We start from the raw sequence: 21,127 nt of genomic DNA on the forward strand, positions 1-21,127 counted from the left end.
TATTAGCAGTCACTGAGGGGCTCTCTGCCCCCCATATAAAGGCACAAGGCTGCAGGCTGAGTTATACAGGGAACTCTGAGTATCACTCATGTATTATAAGGGATAATGTACCCCCTACTGTAAATGATAAGGATATTAGCAGTCACTGAGGGGTTCTGTGCCCCCCATATAAAGGCACAAGGCTGCAGGCTGAGTTATACAGGGAACTCTGAGTATCACTCATGTATTATAAGGGATAATGTACCCCCTACTGTAAATGATAAGGATATTAGCAGTCACTGAGGGGTTCTGTGCCCCCCATATAAAGGCATAAGGCTGCAGGGAACTCTGAACACATTTGCATACTCAGCTCCTATTGGTTTTCATATGTCATTTACTTCTTTTTATTTCTTCTCTCTCTGACATTAAACAAACCTTTCAGCTTCATGTCATTTTTGAAGGGGGAGTAAAAGCTTTTTTATTTATTTATATTATTATTATTATTATTTATTTTTCTTTATGTTTTTTAAATCCACATTGTGAAATGTGTTAATACATTGATTTGGGGTATTGCTCTCTCTATGTTATTGGTACAGAGGGGGCAGTTAAGTGACTCTCTGAGCATCAGGGGGTTAATAACCGAGGCGCAGAATGGCGGCAGCTGCTCTATTCTCCTCCTCTGAGCAGCGGAAAGGTCATAGGAAAATACCTGCCGGTCTCATTCAGAGGGAACAAAGGGGGGTTTAGCTGGGGGCGTCACCGGCGGAACTTTCCTTGGAACAACTGAGTGGGTGGGGGGATTCGTGGAACTGGGGGGGAGAGGTTTCCGCTGATCCGTCAGGGAGAGATCCATGGAACTTTCTGTGAATGTGAGTGCAAGCTCTGCTGGCTCAGTGGGGGAGGGGTGTGATTGGACTGAGCAGAACACACAGGATTTCATATCCAATCACAACAGCAGGAGGGTTTGGGGGGGGGGTGAAGATATTCTGGGGCCCCATTCAAATGCCCTTTCATTACATGGTAAATGGGTCTGTGTAGAACTTTCTATATCGTATAAAACCCAAAGTCCGGACTTTCTGTTGTTCGATGTCCTTTTATCACCTGCATGGGTTTCTGTCGTTGTCTCGTTACACGTGAACCCCCGCCTTATCTTCTTCTTTATGATATGGTAACAAATGCCTGGTTGCTAGGATCAGGGAACCCCCTAGCAACCAGTTGGTATTGATAGATGCAGAACAAAATGCTTAAACAGACACTAAACCCGACCGTAAAGCTGTCCCACTGCGCCCCCTAGTTGATGAAAAACACAATTACACATGGAAACCAATTCACCAATGAGAATTCTACTGATCCAAAGCTTAATTATAGATGCAGAAGAAGTGACCAATGAGAATGCTGATTCCCTGTGTCAGGCCCCTTGCTGGTACCTTACATATAGAGATAATGATGGCATTTTGTAGTCCAGCAACAGCTGAGCTCTCCTATTCCTGTCTCTCATTCAAGCCACAGCCTGGTTGCTAAGGTCATTTGTACCTTAGCAACCATATAGCTGCAAATACTTCCAAACTGGAGAGTTGCTGAACCACAAATAATAAAAAATGAAGACCAACTGCAAGTTATTTTAGAAACGCCCTACATCATACTAAAAGTTAGTTTAAACGTGAACAATCCCCGTAGGTGCCCCAACCCGCTCTCCCCTCTTCTGATTGGAAACTTTCCCAGATGCTCCGCCCCTTGTTACTGTCCCAAGTCTCACCCCCCCCCCCCCCCTTCCCATTAGGCATCGATGGTCCGGCCGCTTTTCAAGATGAAGCTTCGAGCCCCGGGAGCCAAGTCCAGATTCTGACGGTGGGGCAGTCGGGCCATGAAGAGGAGGCTACGGAGACCGCGGCCAGTGGCCAACAGCAGGGCAAACAGGACCTGCGGATCACCATGCAGAAAAAGGGTAAGAACTTGGGTTCCATTGGGTTCTGTGTGTCTCCCCCCCGGGGGGGGGCAGATAAGGCCTATAAAGCCTATCTAACAATTTACCCAGACTCCCTTTCTGTCAGTCTGTGACTCCCCCAGGGGGGGGCAGATAAGGGCTATAAAGCCTATCTAACAAGCTGCCCAGACTCCCTTTCTATCAGTCTGTGACTCCCCCAGGGGGGGGCAGATAAGGGCTATAAAGCCAATCTAACAATTTACCCAGACTCCCTTTCTATCAGTCTGTGACTCCCCCGGGGGGGGGGGGGGCAGATAAGGGCTATAAAGCCTATCTAACAAGCTGCCCAGACCCCCTTTCTATCAGTCTGTGACTCCCCCAGGGGGGGGCAGATAAGGGCTATAAAGCCTATCTAACAAGCTGCCCAGACCCCCTTTCTATCAGTCTGTGACTCCCCCAGGGGGGGCAGATAAGGGCTATAAAGCCTATCTAACAATTTACCCAGACTCCCTTTCTATCAGTCTGTGACTCCCCAGGGGGGGGTGGGGCAGATAAGGGCTATAAAGCCAATCTAACAATTTACCCAGACTCCCTTTCTATCAGTCTGTGACTCCCCCAGGGGGGGGGGGCAGATAAGGGCTATAAAGCCTATCTAACAATTTACCCAGACCCCCTTTCTATCAGTCTGTGACTCCCCAGGGGGGGTGGGGCAGATAAGGGCTATAAAGCCAATCTAACAATTTACCCAGACTCCCTTTCTATCAGTCTGTGACTCCCCCAGGGGGGGGGGGGGGCAGATAAGGGCTATAAAGCCTATCTAACAATTTACCCAGACCCCCTTTCTATCAGTCTGTGACTCCCCAGGGGGGGGGGGGCAGATAAGGGCTATAAAGCCTATCTAACAAGCTGCCCAGACCCCCTTTCTATCAGTCTGTGACTCCCCCAGGGGGGGGCAGATAAGGGCTATATAGCCTATCTAACAAGCTGCCCAGACCCCCTTTCTATCAGTCTGTGACTCCCCCAGGGGGGGGCAGATAAGGGCTATAAAGCCTATCTAACAAGCTGCCCAGACCCCCTTTCTATCAGTCTGTGACTCCCCCAGGGGGGGCAGATAAGGGCTATAAAGCCTATCTAACAATTTACCCAGACCCCCTTTCTATCAGTCTGTGACTCCCCAGGGGGGGGGGGGGGCAGATAAGGGCTATATAGCCTATCTAACAAGCTGCCCAGACCCCCTTTCTATCAGTCTGTGACTCCCCCAGGGGGGGGCAGATAAGGGCTATAAAGCCTATCTAACAAGCTGCCCAGACCCCCTTTCTATCAGTCTGTGACTCCCCCAGGGGGGGCAGATAAGGGCTATAAAGCCTATCTAACAATTTACCCAGACCCCCTTTCTATCAGTCTGTGACTCCCCAGGGGGGGGGGGGGCAGATAAGGGCTATATAGCCTATCTAACAAGCTGCCCAGACCCCCTTTCTATCAGTCTGTGACTCCCCCAGGGGGGGGCAGATAAGGGCTATAAAGCCTATCTAACAAGCTGCCCAGACCCCCTTTCTATCAGTCTGTGACTCCACTGGTGGGGGGGAGTCTGAGAGAAATTAATTTTTATTTCTCTGACGTTTCCTTGATGGAGTAAATGGTTACGGTGACCCGGAGTCTTCAGCTTCAATTGCATAAACAATCCAAATGCGCGGCTGCTTCTCCGGGTGCAGTAACCTGCCATTGGCCAGAGAGATAATTATTGTGTCTCTAATTATATCCTATCGGTCTCTGTGTCAGCGGCTGCTTTGGTCTGAAAGCATCGAAAACCAAATGTGCCCAGAACATTCCTTCTCTGTATATTTGTATTTATACATATGGGTAGGGGGTGCCATAGTGTTTCCCATAGACAGTACAGTATGGGGGTACAGCTTATTGTGTGCCCAGAACATTCCCTCTCTGTATATTTGTATTTATACATATGGGTAGGAGGTGCCATAGTGTTTCCCTTAGACAGTACAGTATGGGGGTACAGCTTATTGTGTGCCCAGAACATTCCTTCTCTGTATATTTGTATTTATACATATGGGTAGGGGGTGCCATAGTGTTTCCCTTAGACAGTACAGTATGGGGGTACAGCTTATTGTGTGCCCAGAACATTCCCTCTCTGTATATTTGTATTTATACATATGGGTAGGGGGTGCCATAGTGTTTCCCTTAGACAGTACAGTATGGGGGTACAGCTTATTGTGTGCCCAGAACATTCCTTCTCTGTATATTTGTATTTATACATATGGGTAGGGGGTGCCATAGTGTTTCCCTTAGACAGTACAGTATGGGGGTACAGCTTATTGTGTGCCCAGAACATCCCTTCTCTGTATATTTGTATTTATACATATGGGTAGGGGGTGCCATAGTGTTTCCCTTAGACAGTACAGTATGGGGGTACAGCTTATTGTGTGCCCAGAACATTCCCTCTCTGTATATTTGTATTTATACATATGGGTAGGGGGTGCCATAGTGTTTCCCTTAGACAGTACAGTATGGGGGTACAGCTTATTGTGTGCCCAGAACATTCCTTCTCTGTATATTTGTATTTATACATATGGGTAGGGGGTGCCATAGTGTTTCCCTTAGACAGTACAGTATGGGGGTACAGCTTATTGTGTGCCCAGAACATTCCTTCTCTGTATATTTGTATTTATACATATGGGTAGGGGGTGCCATAGTGTTTCCCTTAGACAGTACAGTATGGGGGTACAGCTTATTGTGTGCCCAGAACATTCCTTCTCTGTATATTTGTATTTATACATATGGGTAGGGGTGCCATAGTGTTTCCCTTAGACAGTACAGTATGGGGGTACAGCTTATTGTGTGCCCAGAACATTCCTTCTCTGTATATTTGTATTTATACATATGGGTAGGGGGTGCCATAGTGTTTCCCTTAGACAGTACAGTATGGGGGTACAGCTTATTGTGTGCCCAGAACATTCCTTCTCTGTATATTTGTATTTATACATATGGGTAGGGGGTGCCATAGTGTTTCCCTTAGACAGTACAGTATGGGGGTACAGCTTATTGTGTGCCCAGAACATTCCCTCTCTGTATATTTGTATTTATACATATGGGTAGGAGGTCCCATAGTGTTTCCCTTAGACAGTACAGTATGGGGGTACAGCTTATTGTGTGCCCAGAACATTCCCTCTCTGTATATTTGTATTTATACATATGGGTAGGAGGTGCCATAGTGTTTCCCTTAGACAGTACAGTATGGGGGTACAGCTTATTGTGTGCCCAGAACACTCATGTTTTTTTGCCTGTACTCAAGGGGCTATTATTACTTCCTTCCTGATGAAAGTCCAGCACTTCTGGCTTGCTTTATGGCTGCAATTCAGATTGATTCCCAGGCACAGAGCAATAGTCTGATTGCAGCACTGCTGGCTGGAGGTGCCTGCGCTTGATTTAACCAGGAGAGCAGCTGGAGACTGAGCTTCTAAACCTTGTCCTTCCTCCCCATTGTACCAGGGATATCGAGCAGCATGAACTTTGATGAGGAGGAGGATGAAGAAGATGAAGACAGTTCAAGTTCTTCTCAGCTGAACAGCAGCACTCGGCCCGGGTCGGCCACGAGCAAGAAATCCAGTAAGGTGAGGAGGAGCCTTATAGTACATACAGCAGCTGATTGGTCCGACATATTCTGAGACAGTTTGCAGTTGGTTTTCATTTTTTTTTTTTTTTTTTGCGGTTTTTCAGTTATTTAGCTTTCTCTTCGGTGGCTGTGTGGTTGCTAGGGTCCTGTTTACCCTAGCAACCAGGCATTGGTTTGAATGAGAGACTGGAATATGAATGGGACAGGATAGGAATATAAAGATAAGGAAGAAAAAGTAACAATAATAGGAACATTGGATGGTGAAAAGCAATTGTTTTCTGTCTGCCGGGGTCAGTGACCCCCATTTCAAATCTGTCAGCAAAGGAACGTAAATAATCACAAACCGTAAAAAATAAATAATGAAGACCAATTGCAAAGTTGCAAGGAATACTAAAAGTTAACTTATAGGTGAACTGCCCCTTTAATGAGGGGGTAACCTGGGCAGAACAGGGGCATTGATTCACTGGGGCCCTATTCTACTGGTTAGCAGGACTCAAGGGGGCCCCCTATTGGCTGAGTAGCGTTACTGATGATAGTAACAGGGTATAACGCAGGGAATAATGATTCTCATGAAGGCCCATGTAGTAAATTAGTAGTGTGAGTGGAAATAGGCGCAGCACTAAGGTCTCTCTTTTCTGCTTTCTCCTGCCATAGACTCCTGTGAGTCAGATTCAGACCTTAGGAAGTCTATGGAGCAGCAGTGCCATAAAACAAAGGTCTTTATGAAGGGGATGATGGTAGTTGGGTGTCATCAATGTGGAGAGGGGCCCTAACTTAAGTTTGGCCCCCACCCTGTGACTCGGGCTATGTTTCTTGGTTCAAACCCATGTGGATCCCGCTGGTTTCAGGCTGAGCCTCTGCAGCACCACCTAGTGGCCGAACACAGATAGCGCTCATACAGTTCTGCGCATTGATAGAGGGGTCATTTCATTGGGTCGGTAACTGCCGATATGGGTCTCTATTAGGGATGCACCGACTCCACTATTTTTGGGCTGAACCCTGAATCCTTCATGAAAGACTTGGCCAATTACTGAACCGAATCCTAATTTGCTAGGGAAGGGTTAACATTTTTTAACTGCCGTGTTTATGTGATGATTTTAAAGGGGAACTAAACTCTGCGGCACAGCGCGGCTCAACCCAACGTTACTCAGCTGTTGCCGGACTACAAATCTATAGCAACACTAGGGGGCGCAGTGGGGCAGCATCACGGCTGGGTTTATATCCCCTTTAGAGATTTGGATTCAGTTCGGCCAAATGTAATGAGGAATAAATTGCTTTTCCGCCCGATGCGGTCGCCGTTCCACTGACTTTTATTCACTTTCTGGGCAGGCGACCAAATAATCTGGGAAAAGTGCTTATTCCGACCATCGGCCGCTCCGTTACACCCCCGCTCCTGCCCAATAGGCCTTTTTATGGCCCCAATACCACGGCTGCCAATTCCCTCTCTGCTATTGTTATGTCTCCTGTCTGGGGGGGACTCAGAGCTTCTCTGACGTACGACCCGAATCTCTTCCATTTATCTTCATTTCATCATTTTCCCCAACTGTAAAGTACGAACTGGAAACCGCAAGTGAAAATATTTTCCTAAAAATACCTACACTACTATATCTTAGAGGGCTGTTCCTGCTGGATTGTGCTTAGTACAGGGGAATCCCTATGTGCCATAGTTTTATGGTATCTCTCTGTACAGGCTATGAGCAAACTTAGGGGGCTGTTCCTGCTGAATTGTGCTTAGTACAGGGGAATCCCTATGTGCCATAGTTTTATGGTATCTCTCTGTACAGGCTATGAGCAAACTTAGGGGGCTGTTCCTGCTGAATTGTGCTTAGTACAGGGGAAATTTTTGTTTATTGAGTTCTTGCATCCTAATACAATAAAGCTTAAAATAACATAACAAATAAGCAAAAGCATTAAATAGATTTACATGCAGTAAACATAATTAGCTTATCCATAAAACGTATCCGCTTGCTCTGTGGGCAACTGTACAAATGTTACAAAGCTGATGTATAGTCGCACCTGAGCTATACAGCGCTGCTCAATTTCCAACTTTAACTCAACTTCAATGAGCGGCTCAGCCTGGCTGGGGGCCACTCTACTATAAACAACTATATACACAAAACATGGCTCTGACTCCAGGAAGGCAAAAGATTGGGCTACTCACCTAAAACTGTATGAAGCCCCATCAGAAAAATACGACGAAGGCAAAAATCTAAGGGGGGTGAAAAGAACTAGCCCAACACCAAAGAGACATCAGAATTAGCAAGAGACTCACGGTGGGTCAAACTGAATGCCCCTCCACAGACCCTTCCACCTTGCTTCATCCATCCTTTGTCTCTCCAAAGAGCGTATCTTCCCGAGCTCACCCAGTACCATATCCACCACCACTGGACAGGGGAGGACTTCACGCCTGAGAGAAACCTTGCACCGTGCGTTCCAGGTGTAAAAGCGGACAACAGAGCTGACTAAGAAAAGAGTGCCCAAATCATACCCCCTGTGTCGCTTGAATGCCCCATAGGCCCACTCCTGGTAATTACAACCAGAGAGGCAAGGAATGCCCAAGGCAGCAGAGACTTGTTTGTAAACATCTATGTTAAAGGGGCACTGAAGCAAGAAGTGGTCCATCGTTTCCACTTCCCCAGAGCATTCCTCTCGTGGGCAGTCACGGTCATCAGTGCGTCTGTACTTCAGATTCCCATTAACATAGAGCTTCCCGTGGAAGGAGCGCCAGACGACATCCCTGAGCTTCGGGGGAACCCTTGGGGAATTGACTAAAGAGAGCCCTGATCTCAACACCTCGTCTGGACAGTCTTTCAGGGCCAGTGATGCATGAAAGTAGGAACCCAAGACTCTCCTATCGATGTCCCTTCTTGGAGAAGCCCTGATCTCCCCAACAGACACACACCACCGCCTCATCACCTTCAGACTCACGGCAACATAAGGCGGGAGAGGGGCATGAGGAGCACGCACGCTCTTTACCAAGCCGCCTCTCTTCCAACACTCAAGAAAAGGAAGGGCCCAAACTCTGAAGATCTCCACCCACAAAGGAGGCTTCTCCAACAGGAGGTTGTTATAGTTATACTTAATAAAGGTGTTCACGAAGAACACAACGGGGTTCACCATACCGAGACCCCCCTCCTTCCTTTGTAGGTAGGTAATATTTCTTTTGATGAGGTTTGTCTTATTCCCCATAACAGTTGGAAGAAGAGACCTTTGATCTTAACGTAGAAAGCTTCTGGCAAAAGGCACACATGGCTGAGATACAAAAAGATTGGAATCAGGTAGGTTTTGATAAGATCCACCCTTTCTCTGAGGGTAAATTTCAACCCTTTCCACCGGTTCACCAGAACAGATGCGGTTTCCAACTTGCCCTCCCAAATTTGCTTGGCATAATCGCCATGGCCAAATTCGATACCAAGAATTTTAATTTTGGGCTGGGCCACTGGGAAGACATCCGGAAGATCGAAGGCAGGATCTCCCTTCCCCATCCAGAAAGTTTTGCACTTATTCTGATTAATCAAGGACCCAGAGGCCCTTGAGTAGTCCCTTAGCACCCGTGCCACAGTCTCTGCCTCCTCCCCACTAGACACGACTACTGTGACATCGTCTGCATAAGCGGAGACCTTCAGGGCCCTCCCGGGAGACAGAGGAACCCCTGCTAATGCATCGCACTCTATCCGCCTTATGAGGGGATCAATGGCAAATACATAAAGCAAAGGGCTCAAAGGACAGCCCTGTCGGACCCCAGAAGAAACCCCAAAGCTCTCCCCGGACCAACCATTCACAAGTGGGAAACTCTCGGCCCCTTTATACAAAATCTTTAGCCAATTAACAAATTTACCCGGAAGACCGTACCTGTCAAGGAGCAACCAGAGATACTCGTGGTTTACCCTATCGAAAGCCTTTGACTGATCCAAAGTCAGCAGATACTTACCCCACTCGCAGATCCTGCACCGCTCTAGGACCTCCCGGATGCCAAGGACAGCGGAAAAGGTGCTGCGGCCCTTCACTGTGCAGTGCTGAGAGGGGGAAAGAAGCCTTTCTGCAAAAGGAAAAAGGCGGTTGAACATGACCTTTGCCAGAATCTTTCGGTCTGTATTGAGAAGAGCGATGGGGCGCCAGTTCTCAACCTTAGACTGGTCCAAACCCTTGGAGAGGAGAATAAGAGCTGAGTGTCTCATAGAGGGAGGGAGTAGGCCCTCTTCCAGGGTGCTATTGAATACCTCTGTGAGACGAGGGGCCAGGACATCAACAAACTGTTTATAAAATTCGGCTGTTAAACCGTCAGGCCCTGGAGACTTTTTGAGGCCTAAGCCTTCAATTGCCTTCCTGACCTCCTCAACTCCAATCTCACACTCCAATTCGTCAAAAGAAATATTCTCATCTTGCAGAATAGGGGTCTCTTCCAGAAAGGAAGACATACTGGCCCGGGAGAGCCCCTGCCCCTTCAGGAGTTTAGCATAGTAGTTCTTAACAACTCTGAGAATACCAGGGACCGAAGTCTCTAGCACCCCAGCCTCGTTTTGCAAGCCGTGTATGGACTTGCGGGAAAACACTTCCCGGCAGTTTTGGTAAGGGTCGGGCGAGTGGTGCTTCCCGTAGTCCCTCTCCAAAACCAGGGAAGAGTACCTGTCATACTGATACTCCTTCATGAGGGCACGGACCCTGGCAACTTCCCCACCTTGGGCCCCATCAGACACCAGTCTGTCTAACTTTCTCCTGAGAGATTGGTAGGCACGATCTTTATCAATTTGTATCTTGTTTGCTAGGCCTCGAAAGAGTCCTGCTGCCCTCTTTTTGACCATCTCCCACCACTCCGCCTTAGTGTTGCACAGATCTAATAAGGATTCCTGAGCCTGAAAGAACTCCCTGAAGGACTGATTTACACACTCCTCCCCCAGGAGGGCCGAATTCAGGCGCCAAAGACCCCTTCCCCTCTGAGGGGACTCTGAAACATTCAAGGACACACTCACCATACAGTGATCGGAGAACTCCACGGCTGTCACCTCAGGAGGAGACACTATGAAGTCCTGTTTAACAAAAAACCTGTCTATCCTACTTCTACATGTTCCTCTATAAAAAGTGAAACCCGTGCGGTCAGGGAAGTGGCGAATGTGCACATCCTCTAGGCCGGCCTGACTAACTATGCTATTCAGGTAAATGCTATCGTAGCCCAGCCGTCCTGCGGCACCTCCCCTATCCATAGGCCTAGTCACGGTGTTAAAGTCACCGCCAAAAATTATCGGCCGGGCTGCTAAAAAGAAAGGGCTTAATCCTGCTAAACAGGTCCCTCCTCGCCTTTAGGGTCTGAGGACCGTACACATTAATAAGGCGAAGATTCTGCCCATTCAGCAGGACGTCTAAGACCATACATCTGCCCATCTCTACCTCAATCACCCGTTTGACTGTTACCTTACTGGTCTTAAAAAGGACCGCCACTCCGCTGTACATCTCGGGCCGCAAGAGACCAGTAAGAAGGGACCGTGCACCCATTCCTTCTTGGCCCTATGGAGCACCTGAAGATTGCATAATCTGGTCTCTTGCAAAAATAAAATGTCTGCCTCAACTCGGGAGAGAAAAAAGAAGGCCGTGTCTCTTGCACCTACAGACTTAACGCTCGCGACATTAATGGTCACGACGCGTATCGGAGGGGGAACAGCCATTTACAGGGTGATTAAGATGAGGAGGTTTCCACCCTCCTTTTTACCTTCCTATCATCGTCAGAGCATTCCCTCTTTGCAGAGAGACCAGATGGAAGCTTTTCAGCTTCAGCAGGACTTATGTCCTCAAATTCCGAAGAGGAAGAGTTGGCGTTATCAGACTGGCCAAGCTCCCTGTTTAGCTCCTCCTCCTCCTCCAACTCTGCCCTCTCCCCCCAAGATAAAGGAGCAAATCTGTTTACGGATAAAGGAAAGGGATCAGCCCCCTCCTTTGTATGGGCACCTTCTGCCCTTTCCTCTTTCTTCCTGTGATTCCCCCCACTCGAGTTGGTAGCCTTTTGCTTGGCCAAGGTGGCTTTCTGGGGTTCGCCTACTTTGACCCAATCCCCCAATGTGTTGTTAGCCGCACTAGGCCGCTCAGAAGGGGGGGTCTCCTGAACTACCCTTTGGGACATTAGTGACCGTCCACTAGGTTGTCCTCTCCCCCTTCCCCGTGTTGCCCCTAACGGATGTGGAGGACTGCGGGGCTTGGGAAGACTGCGGGGCCCGGGAAGACTGCGGGGCCCGGGAAGACTGCGGGGCCTGGGAAGACTGCGGGGCCCGGAAGGCTGGGGGCCCTGGGGAGGCTGGGGCCATGGGAAGGCTGAGATGAATTATGGGGGATGAACGGGGAGTCAGGATCAGGCACAGGCTGAGTTTCCCCAACCACCTGACCCTGTGTGGCCTCGGACTCCAGCACCCCCATTTCCTTGCGGTATTCCTCCTCAATGCTTTGCCACGACATAGGACAGGAACCATACGCATGGCCGAGCTCTCCGCACAAGTTGCACCGGATGCTTTTGGGACAGTGCTTTGCCACATGACCTACGCCAAGGCACATGGCGCATTTCAGTACATCGCAACTAATACTGAAATGCCTGGTGGAGCCGCACTTCCAACATTCCCTGGGCTGCCCGGGATAAAAGCAGCAGACTAAATCCCGGCCAATGTATGCGGAGCTGGGGATGTGCTGGGTGACATGCCTACTGTGCGTAGGCGCACCTTAGCCTGCCAGCCCCCCGTCCATATCCCCCTGTACCCAAAGTCCCTCTCCAGCTCCCCTATCACATCCCCATACCTTCTGAGCCAGATCTTAAGGTCTGCGGGGGGGATGGACTCATTCTCTATTAGAATGGTGACCTTGCAGACCCCAGGCCTAGACACGGGCACTGCCCGAAACCCCTCCCACATCCCTGTGGCATCCCTAAACTTTTCCCAGAATTCATCTAACTCCTGGGGCCTCATGAAGCTGATGGTATAATCTTTGAAAACTTTGTTATGCACAAAACAATAAATATCATTTGCAGTGAAGCCCATATCACAGATCTTATCAATAACATTATTTCCCTCAGGCAAGGGACCCTCCCCCTCCCACTGCAACCGCACCACATTCCTGCGCCTCCCCGAGTCTGCGGGGTAGATCCTCCCACGTCGGGGGTAATTCCCCACTGCAGGTTTGTCACCCACACGCGCCCCACTCACTGCCACCTTCGCCACATTCACACTGCCAGGCACTTTAGCCTTGCCACGGACAATATTAGCAAAGCTTTGGCCACTCACTCCCGCCACCTCATTCGCTGCACTCACACCCGCCGCTGTGGCATTAACTGCACCAGTTGGGTCATTCACCCCTGCACCCACAGCACTTGTACCCACACCCACAGCACTCATACCTGCACCCACAGCACTCGTACCTGCACCCACAGCACTTGTACCCACAGCACTCATACCTGCACCCACAGCACTCGTACCTGCACCCACAACACTTGTATCTGCACCCACATTCACCTCTTGCACAACAGCATTTGACCCTTGCACAGTTGGACCCGAGCCCCCCAACACTTTCCCCCCAGACACATTTACACCCACAGAATTCACATTCCCAGTGCACTCACCAGCCTCAGGCAGTCGCTCACCGATCCCCTCACTGCAGTCACGCCCACGCACACTTGCACCATTGGAAATGGCAGCAGTTGGAATTGCTGAACTACAAGAGTCCGCTGCAGAGTCTTTTGCAGCCGCCTTCTTCCTGCCAGATTTAGGAGCAGGCTTGGTCTTCTTCTTCTTCTTTCCCTTTCGCTGTTCCTCCTGCTGCTCAGCGACTGCAGCTTTGCCTTTATGGTTCCGCTCCGAGTTGTTCCCATCACAACTGGCTTTTTCCTGCTCTGGGAGAGACACAGTAGTGGATGTAGTGGCCTCTGGCTGCTGTGAGATGACACCCTCAGGGCCCGCTAGTTGTTCTGCACCGATATTTGCAGCAGTGTGGCAAACTGATTCCCTTTCAGCCATGTTCTGCGCCGGCTGCCCTACATTCCTCCCAGATGGCAGATTCTCACTTTTCCCTGCTGTAGCCATATTGGCATTTGCTTTGTGTGCCCAACTGGGCCAACGCAGCAGGGGCTGACTGCACCCCAACATCCTCAGCTGACTGAGGGGCAGCCTGGGAGACACCCATAGATATAGGCTGATTTTGGGGTGAGGGCAGGACAGGGAAATCAGATTCTGTGTAGACAAAGCTACTTACTTCCAGCTGCTGTTTCTTTCCTTCGCTTTCACCTTTTCCTTGGGGTCAATATCTTCAATTTCTTCCATAGAAAAGACCATTTTTTGCGGTCTCAGGGAGCAAGGAGACTCCACCTGCCTGATCTCCCTTAGGAGGCCCGGTGTACCTGAGGGGGTACCAGTGGGGGTACCAGTAGGACTGCCAGTGGGGATCCCAGGGCTCTTTGGAACTGGCCGGTTTGGCTGGAGGGCCCAGAGCTTTCAGGCTCCTCATCGCTGGACACCTCTGTAATGGCTCTGCTTCTCAGCGATGCCCTGTATTTTCCTCCTGGCGCCTCTGCTCCATCTCCCGGAACCGCTCGGCATTATCAAAGGATTCCTTTACCGCGCCGATTCCCTTGCCAAGGAAGTCCAGCTCCCGCTCCAGAGTGCGCTGCTTGTCACACAGGGCAGCAATCTCTACCTTCTTGCGGGGCCGGGCCAGGCTGTAGGCCTTAGCGCACTCATACCTCTTGGTCTTTATTAGAGATTTCAGAGCCGCAAGCTCAGCCCTTTTCTCCTTAAACTTCTGAATTCCCTTGGCCAGATTTTCCTGGAATCCCGGTTCATGCGGCAGCCATATCAGGGTTAAACCCCGCAACTTGCACTGGGGACTCCGCTTGGGGCCCCTCAGAAACTCCTCCTTCTGCAGAAGCACCCCGAGGCCTAGGTGACTCAGATGAGGCCTGGGGCTTTCCTGGATCAGCATCCCTGGGCGCACCACACCCTCCAGGGCTGCAATTGCTCATGATTGAGCTCAACGAGCACCACACAACCTGCGATCAGCACCCAGCAGCACACACGGTCAGGTGAGCACTAGTGGGCGGTTCCTGCTGAATTGTGCTTAGTACAGGGGAGTCCCTATGTGCCATAGTTTTATGGTATCTCTCTGTACAGGCTATGGGCAAACTTAGGGGGCTGTTCCTGCTGAATTGTGCTTAGTACAGGGGAATCCCTATGTGCCATAGTTTTATGGTATCTCTCTGTACAGGCTATGAGCAAACTTAGGGGGCTGTTCCTGCTGAATTGTGCTTAGTACAGGGGAATCCCTATGTGCCATAGTTTTATGGTATCTCTCTGTACAGGCTATGGGCAAACTTAGGGGGCTGTTCCTGCTGAATTGTGCTTAGTAGAGGGGAATCCCTATGTGCCATAGTTTTATGGTATCTCTCTGTACAGGCTATGAGCAAACTTAGGGGGCTGTTCCTGCTGAATTGTGCTTAGTACAGGGGAATCCCTATGTGCCATAGTTTTATGGTATCTCTCTGTACAGGCTATGAGCAAACTTAGGGGGCTGTTCCTGCTGAATTGTGCTTAGTACAGGGGAATCCCTATGTGCCATAGTTTTATGGTATCTCTCTGTACAGGCTATGGGCAAACTTAGGGGGCTGTTCCTGCTGAATTGTGCTTAGTACAGGGGAATCCCTATGCTGCCATAGTTTTATGGTATCTCTCTGTACAGGCTATGGGCAAACTTGGGGGCTGTTCCTGCTGGATTGTGCTTAGTTCGAATAACAATGCTGGTTTTTCCGTCCCCACAGGAGACAGTGTCGGCTCCCAGCCCCCCCTCCAATGAACCCTCCATCGATGTAGAAGACCTGGAGGAATTCTCTATGCGGCCGGCCCCACAGGGAGTGACGATCAAATGCAGAATCACGAGGGACAAGAAGGGGATGGACAGAGGGATGTACCCCACTTATTACCTCCATCTGGAACGGGAGGACGGCAAAAAGGTGGGACCCCCCCTCATTTATGTGACAGTCAGTGGGAGATATTGTATTTCGATAAAGTGGGAGGGTCCAAGTTTCAACCAATCAAGAGTGGCCAACTGGCCTGACCCAAGTTTAGGGTTCAACAACAAACAGGACGGACCTTTGGGGGTGGGGTTTAATTCTACCAACATATGGGGCAAACACCGTGTCTCCGCCCCCACCGGCCCTGCACCGGGCCATAAAATGACAGGAGGCTTTGCTGTGCATGCTGGGAGATCTCCTAATATGGAATATGTGATGCGTTTCAGGTTTTCCTATTGGCCGGCAGGAAGCGAAAGAAAAGCAAAACTTCCAATTACCTCATTTCCATTGACCCGACGGACCTTTCCCGCGGGGGGGAGAGCTTTATTGGCAAACTCAGGTGGGTCCTGGGGACGGGGACAGGGACGGGGACAGGGACGGGGACAGGAACGGGGACAGGGATAGGGACGGGGACTGGGACGGGGACAGGGAACGGGGACGGGGACGGGGACGGGAACGGGAACAGGGACGGGGACAGGAACAGGGACAGGGACGGGGACGGGAACAGGGACGGGGACAGGAACAGGGACGGGGACAGGGACGGGGACAGGAACAGGGACAGGGACGGGGCGGAACGGACAGGGACGGGGACAGGAACCAGGGACGGGGACAGGGACGGGAACGGGAACACGGGACGGGGACAGGCAACAGGGATAGGGACGGGGACGGGAACAGGGACGGGGACAGGAACAGGGACAGGGACGGGGACGGAAACCGGGGACGGGAACGGGGACAGGAACGGGGACAGGAACGGGGACAGGGACGGGAACGGGGACAGGGACGGGAACGGGGACTGGGACAGGGACAGGAACGGGGACAGGACGGGGACAGGAACGGGGACAGGGATAGGGACGGGGACTGGGACGGGAACGGGGACAGGGACGGGAACAGGGACGGGGACAGGACGGGGACAGGAACGGGGACAGGGACGGGGACAGGGACGGGTCAGGGACGGGAACAGGGACGGGGAGGGACGGGAACGGGGACAGGGACGGGAACAGGGACGGGGACAGGGACGGGGACAGGGACGGGAACGGGGACAGGGACAGGGAACAGGGACGGGGACAGGGACGGGAACAGGGACGGGAATAGGGACGGGGACGGGAACAGGGACGGGAACGGGGACAGGGACGGGAACAGGGACGGGGATAGGGACGGGAACGGGGACAGGGACGGGAACAGGGACGGGGATAGGGACGGGAACAGGGACGGGGACGGGAACAGGGACGGGGATAGGGACGGGGACGGGAACAGGGACGGGGACGGGAACGGGGACAGGACGGGACAAGGACGGGGATAGGGACTGGGAACGGGGACAGGACGGGAACAGGGACGGGGATAGGACGGGAACAGGGACGGGACGGGAACAGGGACGGGAACGGGATGGGAAACGGGGACAGGGACGGGAACAGGGACGGGGACAGGGACGGGGAACGGGACGGGAACAGGGACAGGGACGGGGACAGGGACGGGAACGGGGACAGGAACGGGGACGGGAACGGGAACGGGGACGGGGATGGGAACGGGGACGGGGACAGGGACACGGGGACGGGAAACAGGGACTGGGGACAGGGACGGGGACAGGAACGGGGACAGGGACGGGGACAGGGATAGGACCGGGGGACAGGGATAGGGACAGGGACAGGGACGGGGACAGGAACGGGGACAGGGATAGGGATGTGGACAGGAACGGGGACAGGGATAGGGACGGGACAGGAACGGGGACAGGGATAGGGACGGGGACAGGACGGGGACAGGGATAGGGACGGGGACAGGAACAGGGATAGGGATGATGGGACAGGAACGGGGGACAGGGATAGGGACGGGGACAGGAACAGCGGATAGGGATTGGGACAGGGAACGGCGGACAGGGATAGGGGACAGGGACGGCGGACAGGGAACAGGGGTACAGGTATAGGACAGGGGGACAGGATACCGGGGACAGGACTGGGACAGGACGGTGGGAAACAGGACGGACGGGGACAGGGAACCGACCGGGGAACGGGCGGACGAGGCACGGGACTACAGGGATAGGGACAGGACGGGGACAGGAACGGGGACAGGGATAGGGACGCGGACAAGGACACGGACAGGGACGCGGACCAGGGCAATGCGGCACGACTGGGAACGAGGGACCGGGGAACGGGACAGGGACGGAACGGTGAACAGGGTACTATCGCGGGGACAGGGATTAGGAACGGGGACAGGATACTGGGACAAGGTTATGAGGGATGGGACAGGAACGGGACAGGCGGTATAGCGGACGGCGGGGGACAGGAACTGGGACAGGGATAGGGTAACGAAGGGGACTAGAGACGGAGGACAGGTGCAATTAGGACGGGGAGCAGGAACAGGGATAGGATAGGGAAGGGACGGCGGACAGGAACAGGGGACCAAGGGATAGGGACAGGTAACAGAACAGGGATAGGGATAGGGACAGGGACGGGGACAGGAACGGGACACGGATAGGGATGGGGGACAGGGCACGGGGACTAGGAACGGGGACAGGATAAGCGGATAGCGGACAGGGACGGGACGAGGAACTGGGGACAGGGATAGGGAGTAGACTGAGAACTGCGGGACAGGGAACGGAGACAGGTGATAGGGACGGGGACAAGGAACACGGATAATGGCGATAGGGCACGGGGTACGGGGACAGGAACACGGCGACAGGGATGGAGGGATGGGGACCAGGAACAAGGGGACAGGGATAGGGACAGGGTACACGGTGGAAACGAACGAGCGAAGAGAGGACAGGGATAGGACGGGGACCAGGGATACGGGCGACACTGGGACGGGACAGGGACGACGGGAACTGGGGACGGACGGGCACAGGGACAACACTTGCGGGAACGTGGCGACAGGGACGGGACTGGGACGGGTAACAGGATCAAGGGGATCAGGGACGGTGACGGAACCGGTGACAGGAACGGGGACAGAGACGGGGGACAGGGATCGAGGAGAGGACAAGGACGGGGGACCAGGGTACACCGAGGCACGGTCCTGATTGTCAGGGACCTGGGTTCACATTGTACATAGGAGCACTGGGGGACCTAAGTGACGGGGACAGGGCACTAGGGACGGAGACAGGAACATTGACAGGCTGCTGATAGGGATGGGGACAAGGAACGGGGAACAGGCGTGCATAGGGACGTGGGGACCAGGAACGGGTGGACAGGGATAGTGGCTACGGGGACCAGGAAACCGGCGTACAGGGATAGGACGGGTGACTGCAGGGAAACAGGGATAGGGATCTACTGGGGATCTAGGAACAGGGACAGGAATGCGCGACGGGGACAGGAATCAAGGCATGGGGACAGGATTACGCGCGGGGACCAGGGAATAGGGACAGGAGGGACAGGTGTGAACCGGGGGACAGTCGTATAGGAGCACGGGAACAGGAAACTGGACAGGACACGGGGGACAGGGATAGGACAGGGCATAGGGATGGAGCGACAGGGACGGACAGGAACTGGTGGACAGGGCATAGGGATGGGGACAAGGGACGGGGACAGGAGACGGGACAGGGATAGAGGAACGGGTGATCAGGAACCGGGGGACAGGGATATAGGGCGACGGGGACAGGAACATGGCGGACAGGAACGGCGAGGACAGGGGATAGGGACAGGCGATAGACTTGAATGGGGTTTCTTATAAGTGGACTCAGGGACGGGACAGCAACGGGACAGGGATAGGGATGGGGACAGGGACGGGGACAGGAACGGGACAGGGATAGATTAAGCAGTCCAGCACCGACACACCCACCATACACGCGCGGGGACTGGGCGAGCCAGGAACTAGGGGACAGGGACGGGGGATCTTCAGGACGGCGGAAGGACCGAGGAAACAGGGAACCGGGACAGGAACTTGGGGACAGGACATAGGGACAGGGGTACAGGAACGCGGGACAGGACAGGGCATACAGGGACGGGAACCAGGGACGGGGGGATAGGGAACTACGGGGATGGACAGGGTACGGGGACAGGGACGGGGAACAGGGAATCGGGAGATAGGAACGGGCCGATAGGAACGCGGGGACAGGACGGGGATGGGGTACGGGGGACAGGAGATTGGGACGGGTACAGGATGGGAGACGGGCGGATGGCGTGACAGGGATGGGGACCGGGGACTAGAAAACAGGGACAGGGACTGGACAGGTTCATGTTGGGGGAATGAGGTACAGACGTGTCTCTAGTCTCTGGGGAGACTCAATTGGTAACTCTGCTTAGAGTACCACTTTCACCTGCTTTGCTGGGGCCACTGCCCTTCCCATAACACTACTTTTCGCAAATGCGACTACAGGCGCCACCCCCGGGTGCAATAATCTCGCAGCCAGCGAAAAACTGATGGTTTTTTGGCTTTTTTTTTGCATTCATGCGAGCGATTCTATGTGTTCTCTGGTGAATGTTCTGAAGCGCAGTTTCCCCTTTACACCCCCATTTAGCTGAAATGTAGCGGAGAATGGCGCGATTAGCCTCGGTTAGACAGGTAGAATCCCTCGTGTCAGATGGACGGGGAGACTAGAAGAACGCCACTCGGCATTTTCACATGATATTCGCCCTCTATCGAATCATTTAATTAGCCCCATTAATTAATAAGCACCCCGGCGGACTCTCCAGGAGACCACACATTACGACTGGCTCTGGTACCCTGGAACAAAGAAACCCTCTATCTCCCGAGTCATGTGTACGCCCTCGATTCCTGACAGAACGTCGTCTTCCTGCAACTTGCCCAAATCTGGATGCCCCTTCTCCTGTCCAATTCAGGAAATGGTTCCTCTCCTTAGTGAGGAAGAATGGATTATTTCTCTCTGTTCATCAACGACAATGCCCTGGTCTGTTCCCTGCTGCAATTACTGCACCACTCTGATTCTTTCTCTTTGCAGATCAAACCTGATGGGCACAAAGTTTACCGTTTACGATAACGGGGTGAATCCGGGCAAAACCACCTCGAGTTTGGAGGCCAGTAACCTGCGCCAGGAGCTCGCCGCCATCTGCTACGCTACACTTGGCATCAATACACCGGCTCTTTCTTTTCATTATGTTAAGGCGCCGTTCCCCGTCTATGTGGGCGACGACCACTTCGTCTATTACCATGGGTCTGTACGCCCTAGGCCACTGATTGCCACTGGAGAGTGGGGGCGATGACTGGGCTAACACTGACACCTAGTGGGAACTGGCAGGAATCTGTGTTACAAGGTGGAAAATGATAGGGAACTTTTTTCAATGGTTCTTTTTTCTTTTTTTATTGACTTATAGGAGACAAACGTCTTAGGGTTCAAAGGGCCCCGGAAGATGAGTGTGATTATTCCCGGGCTAATGAATAGGACCATGTACGCGATGTTGTCTAATCCGGCACCCGGAACGTAAGTTCTGTGACTGAATACCGATCCTCCCAAAATCACTGAGTCAGGTTGGGCAAGTTACTGTACTAAGCACAATTCAGCTAGGCAACCAGCCTCCTAAGTTTGCCCCAATGCCTTACAGAGCACTCGACTACCATAAAAAACCTATGGCACATAGGGATTCCCCTGTACTAAGCACAGATTCTAGCAGAAACAGCCCTC

General features: G+C 52.4%; 1 protein-coding gene across 2 annotated transcripts in view; it reads left to right on the forward strand.

Moving 5' to 3' along the window:
• tub (TUB bipartite transcription factor) overlaps window positions 1–21,127 on the forward strand; it is a 54,761-nt gene that overhangs the window by 31,236 nt on the left and 2,398 nt on the right. Inside the window, 10 exon segments of one of the 2 annotated variants that reach the window (NM_001007492.1) lie at window positions 1,760–1,924; window positions 5,408–5,529; window positions 15,310–15,501; window positions 15,789–15,901; window positions 20,447–20,561; window positions 20,820–20,884; window positions 20,887–20,903; window positions 20,905–20,910; window positions 20,912–20,917; window positions 20,919–20,926. In NM_001007492.1, the coding sequence (NP_001007493.1) occupies window positions 1,760–1,924; window positions 5,408–5,529; window positions 15,310–15,501; window positions 15,789–15,901; window positions 20,447–20,561; window positions 20,820–20,884; window positions 20,887–20,903; window positions 20,905–20,910; window positions 20,912–20,917; window positions 20,919–20,926 (809 nt within the window). 2 annotated transcript variants of the gene reach the window in all.

This window comes from Xenopus tropicalis, chromosome 4 (assembly GCF_000004195.4).
Source record: "Xenopus tropicalis strain Nigerian chromosome 4, UCB_Xtro_10.0, whole genome shotgun sequence".
Lineage (NCBI taxonomy): Eukaryota > Metazoa > Chordata > Amphibia > Anura > Pipidae > Xenopus > Xenopus tropicalis.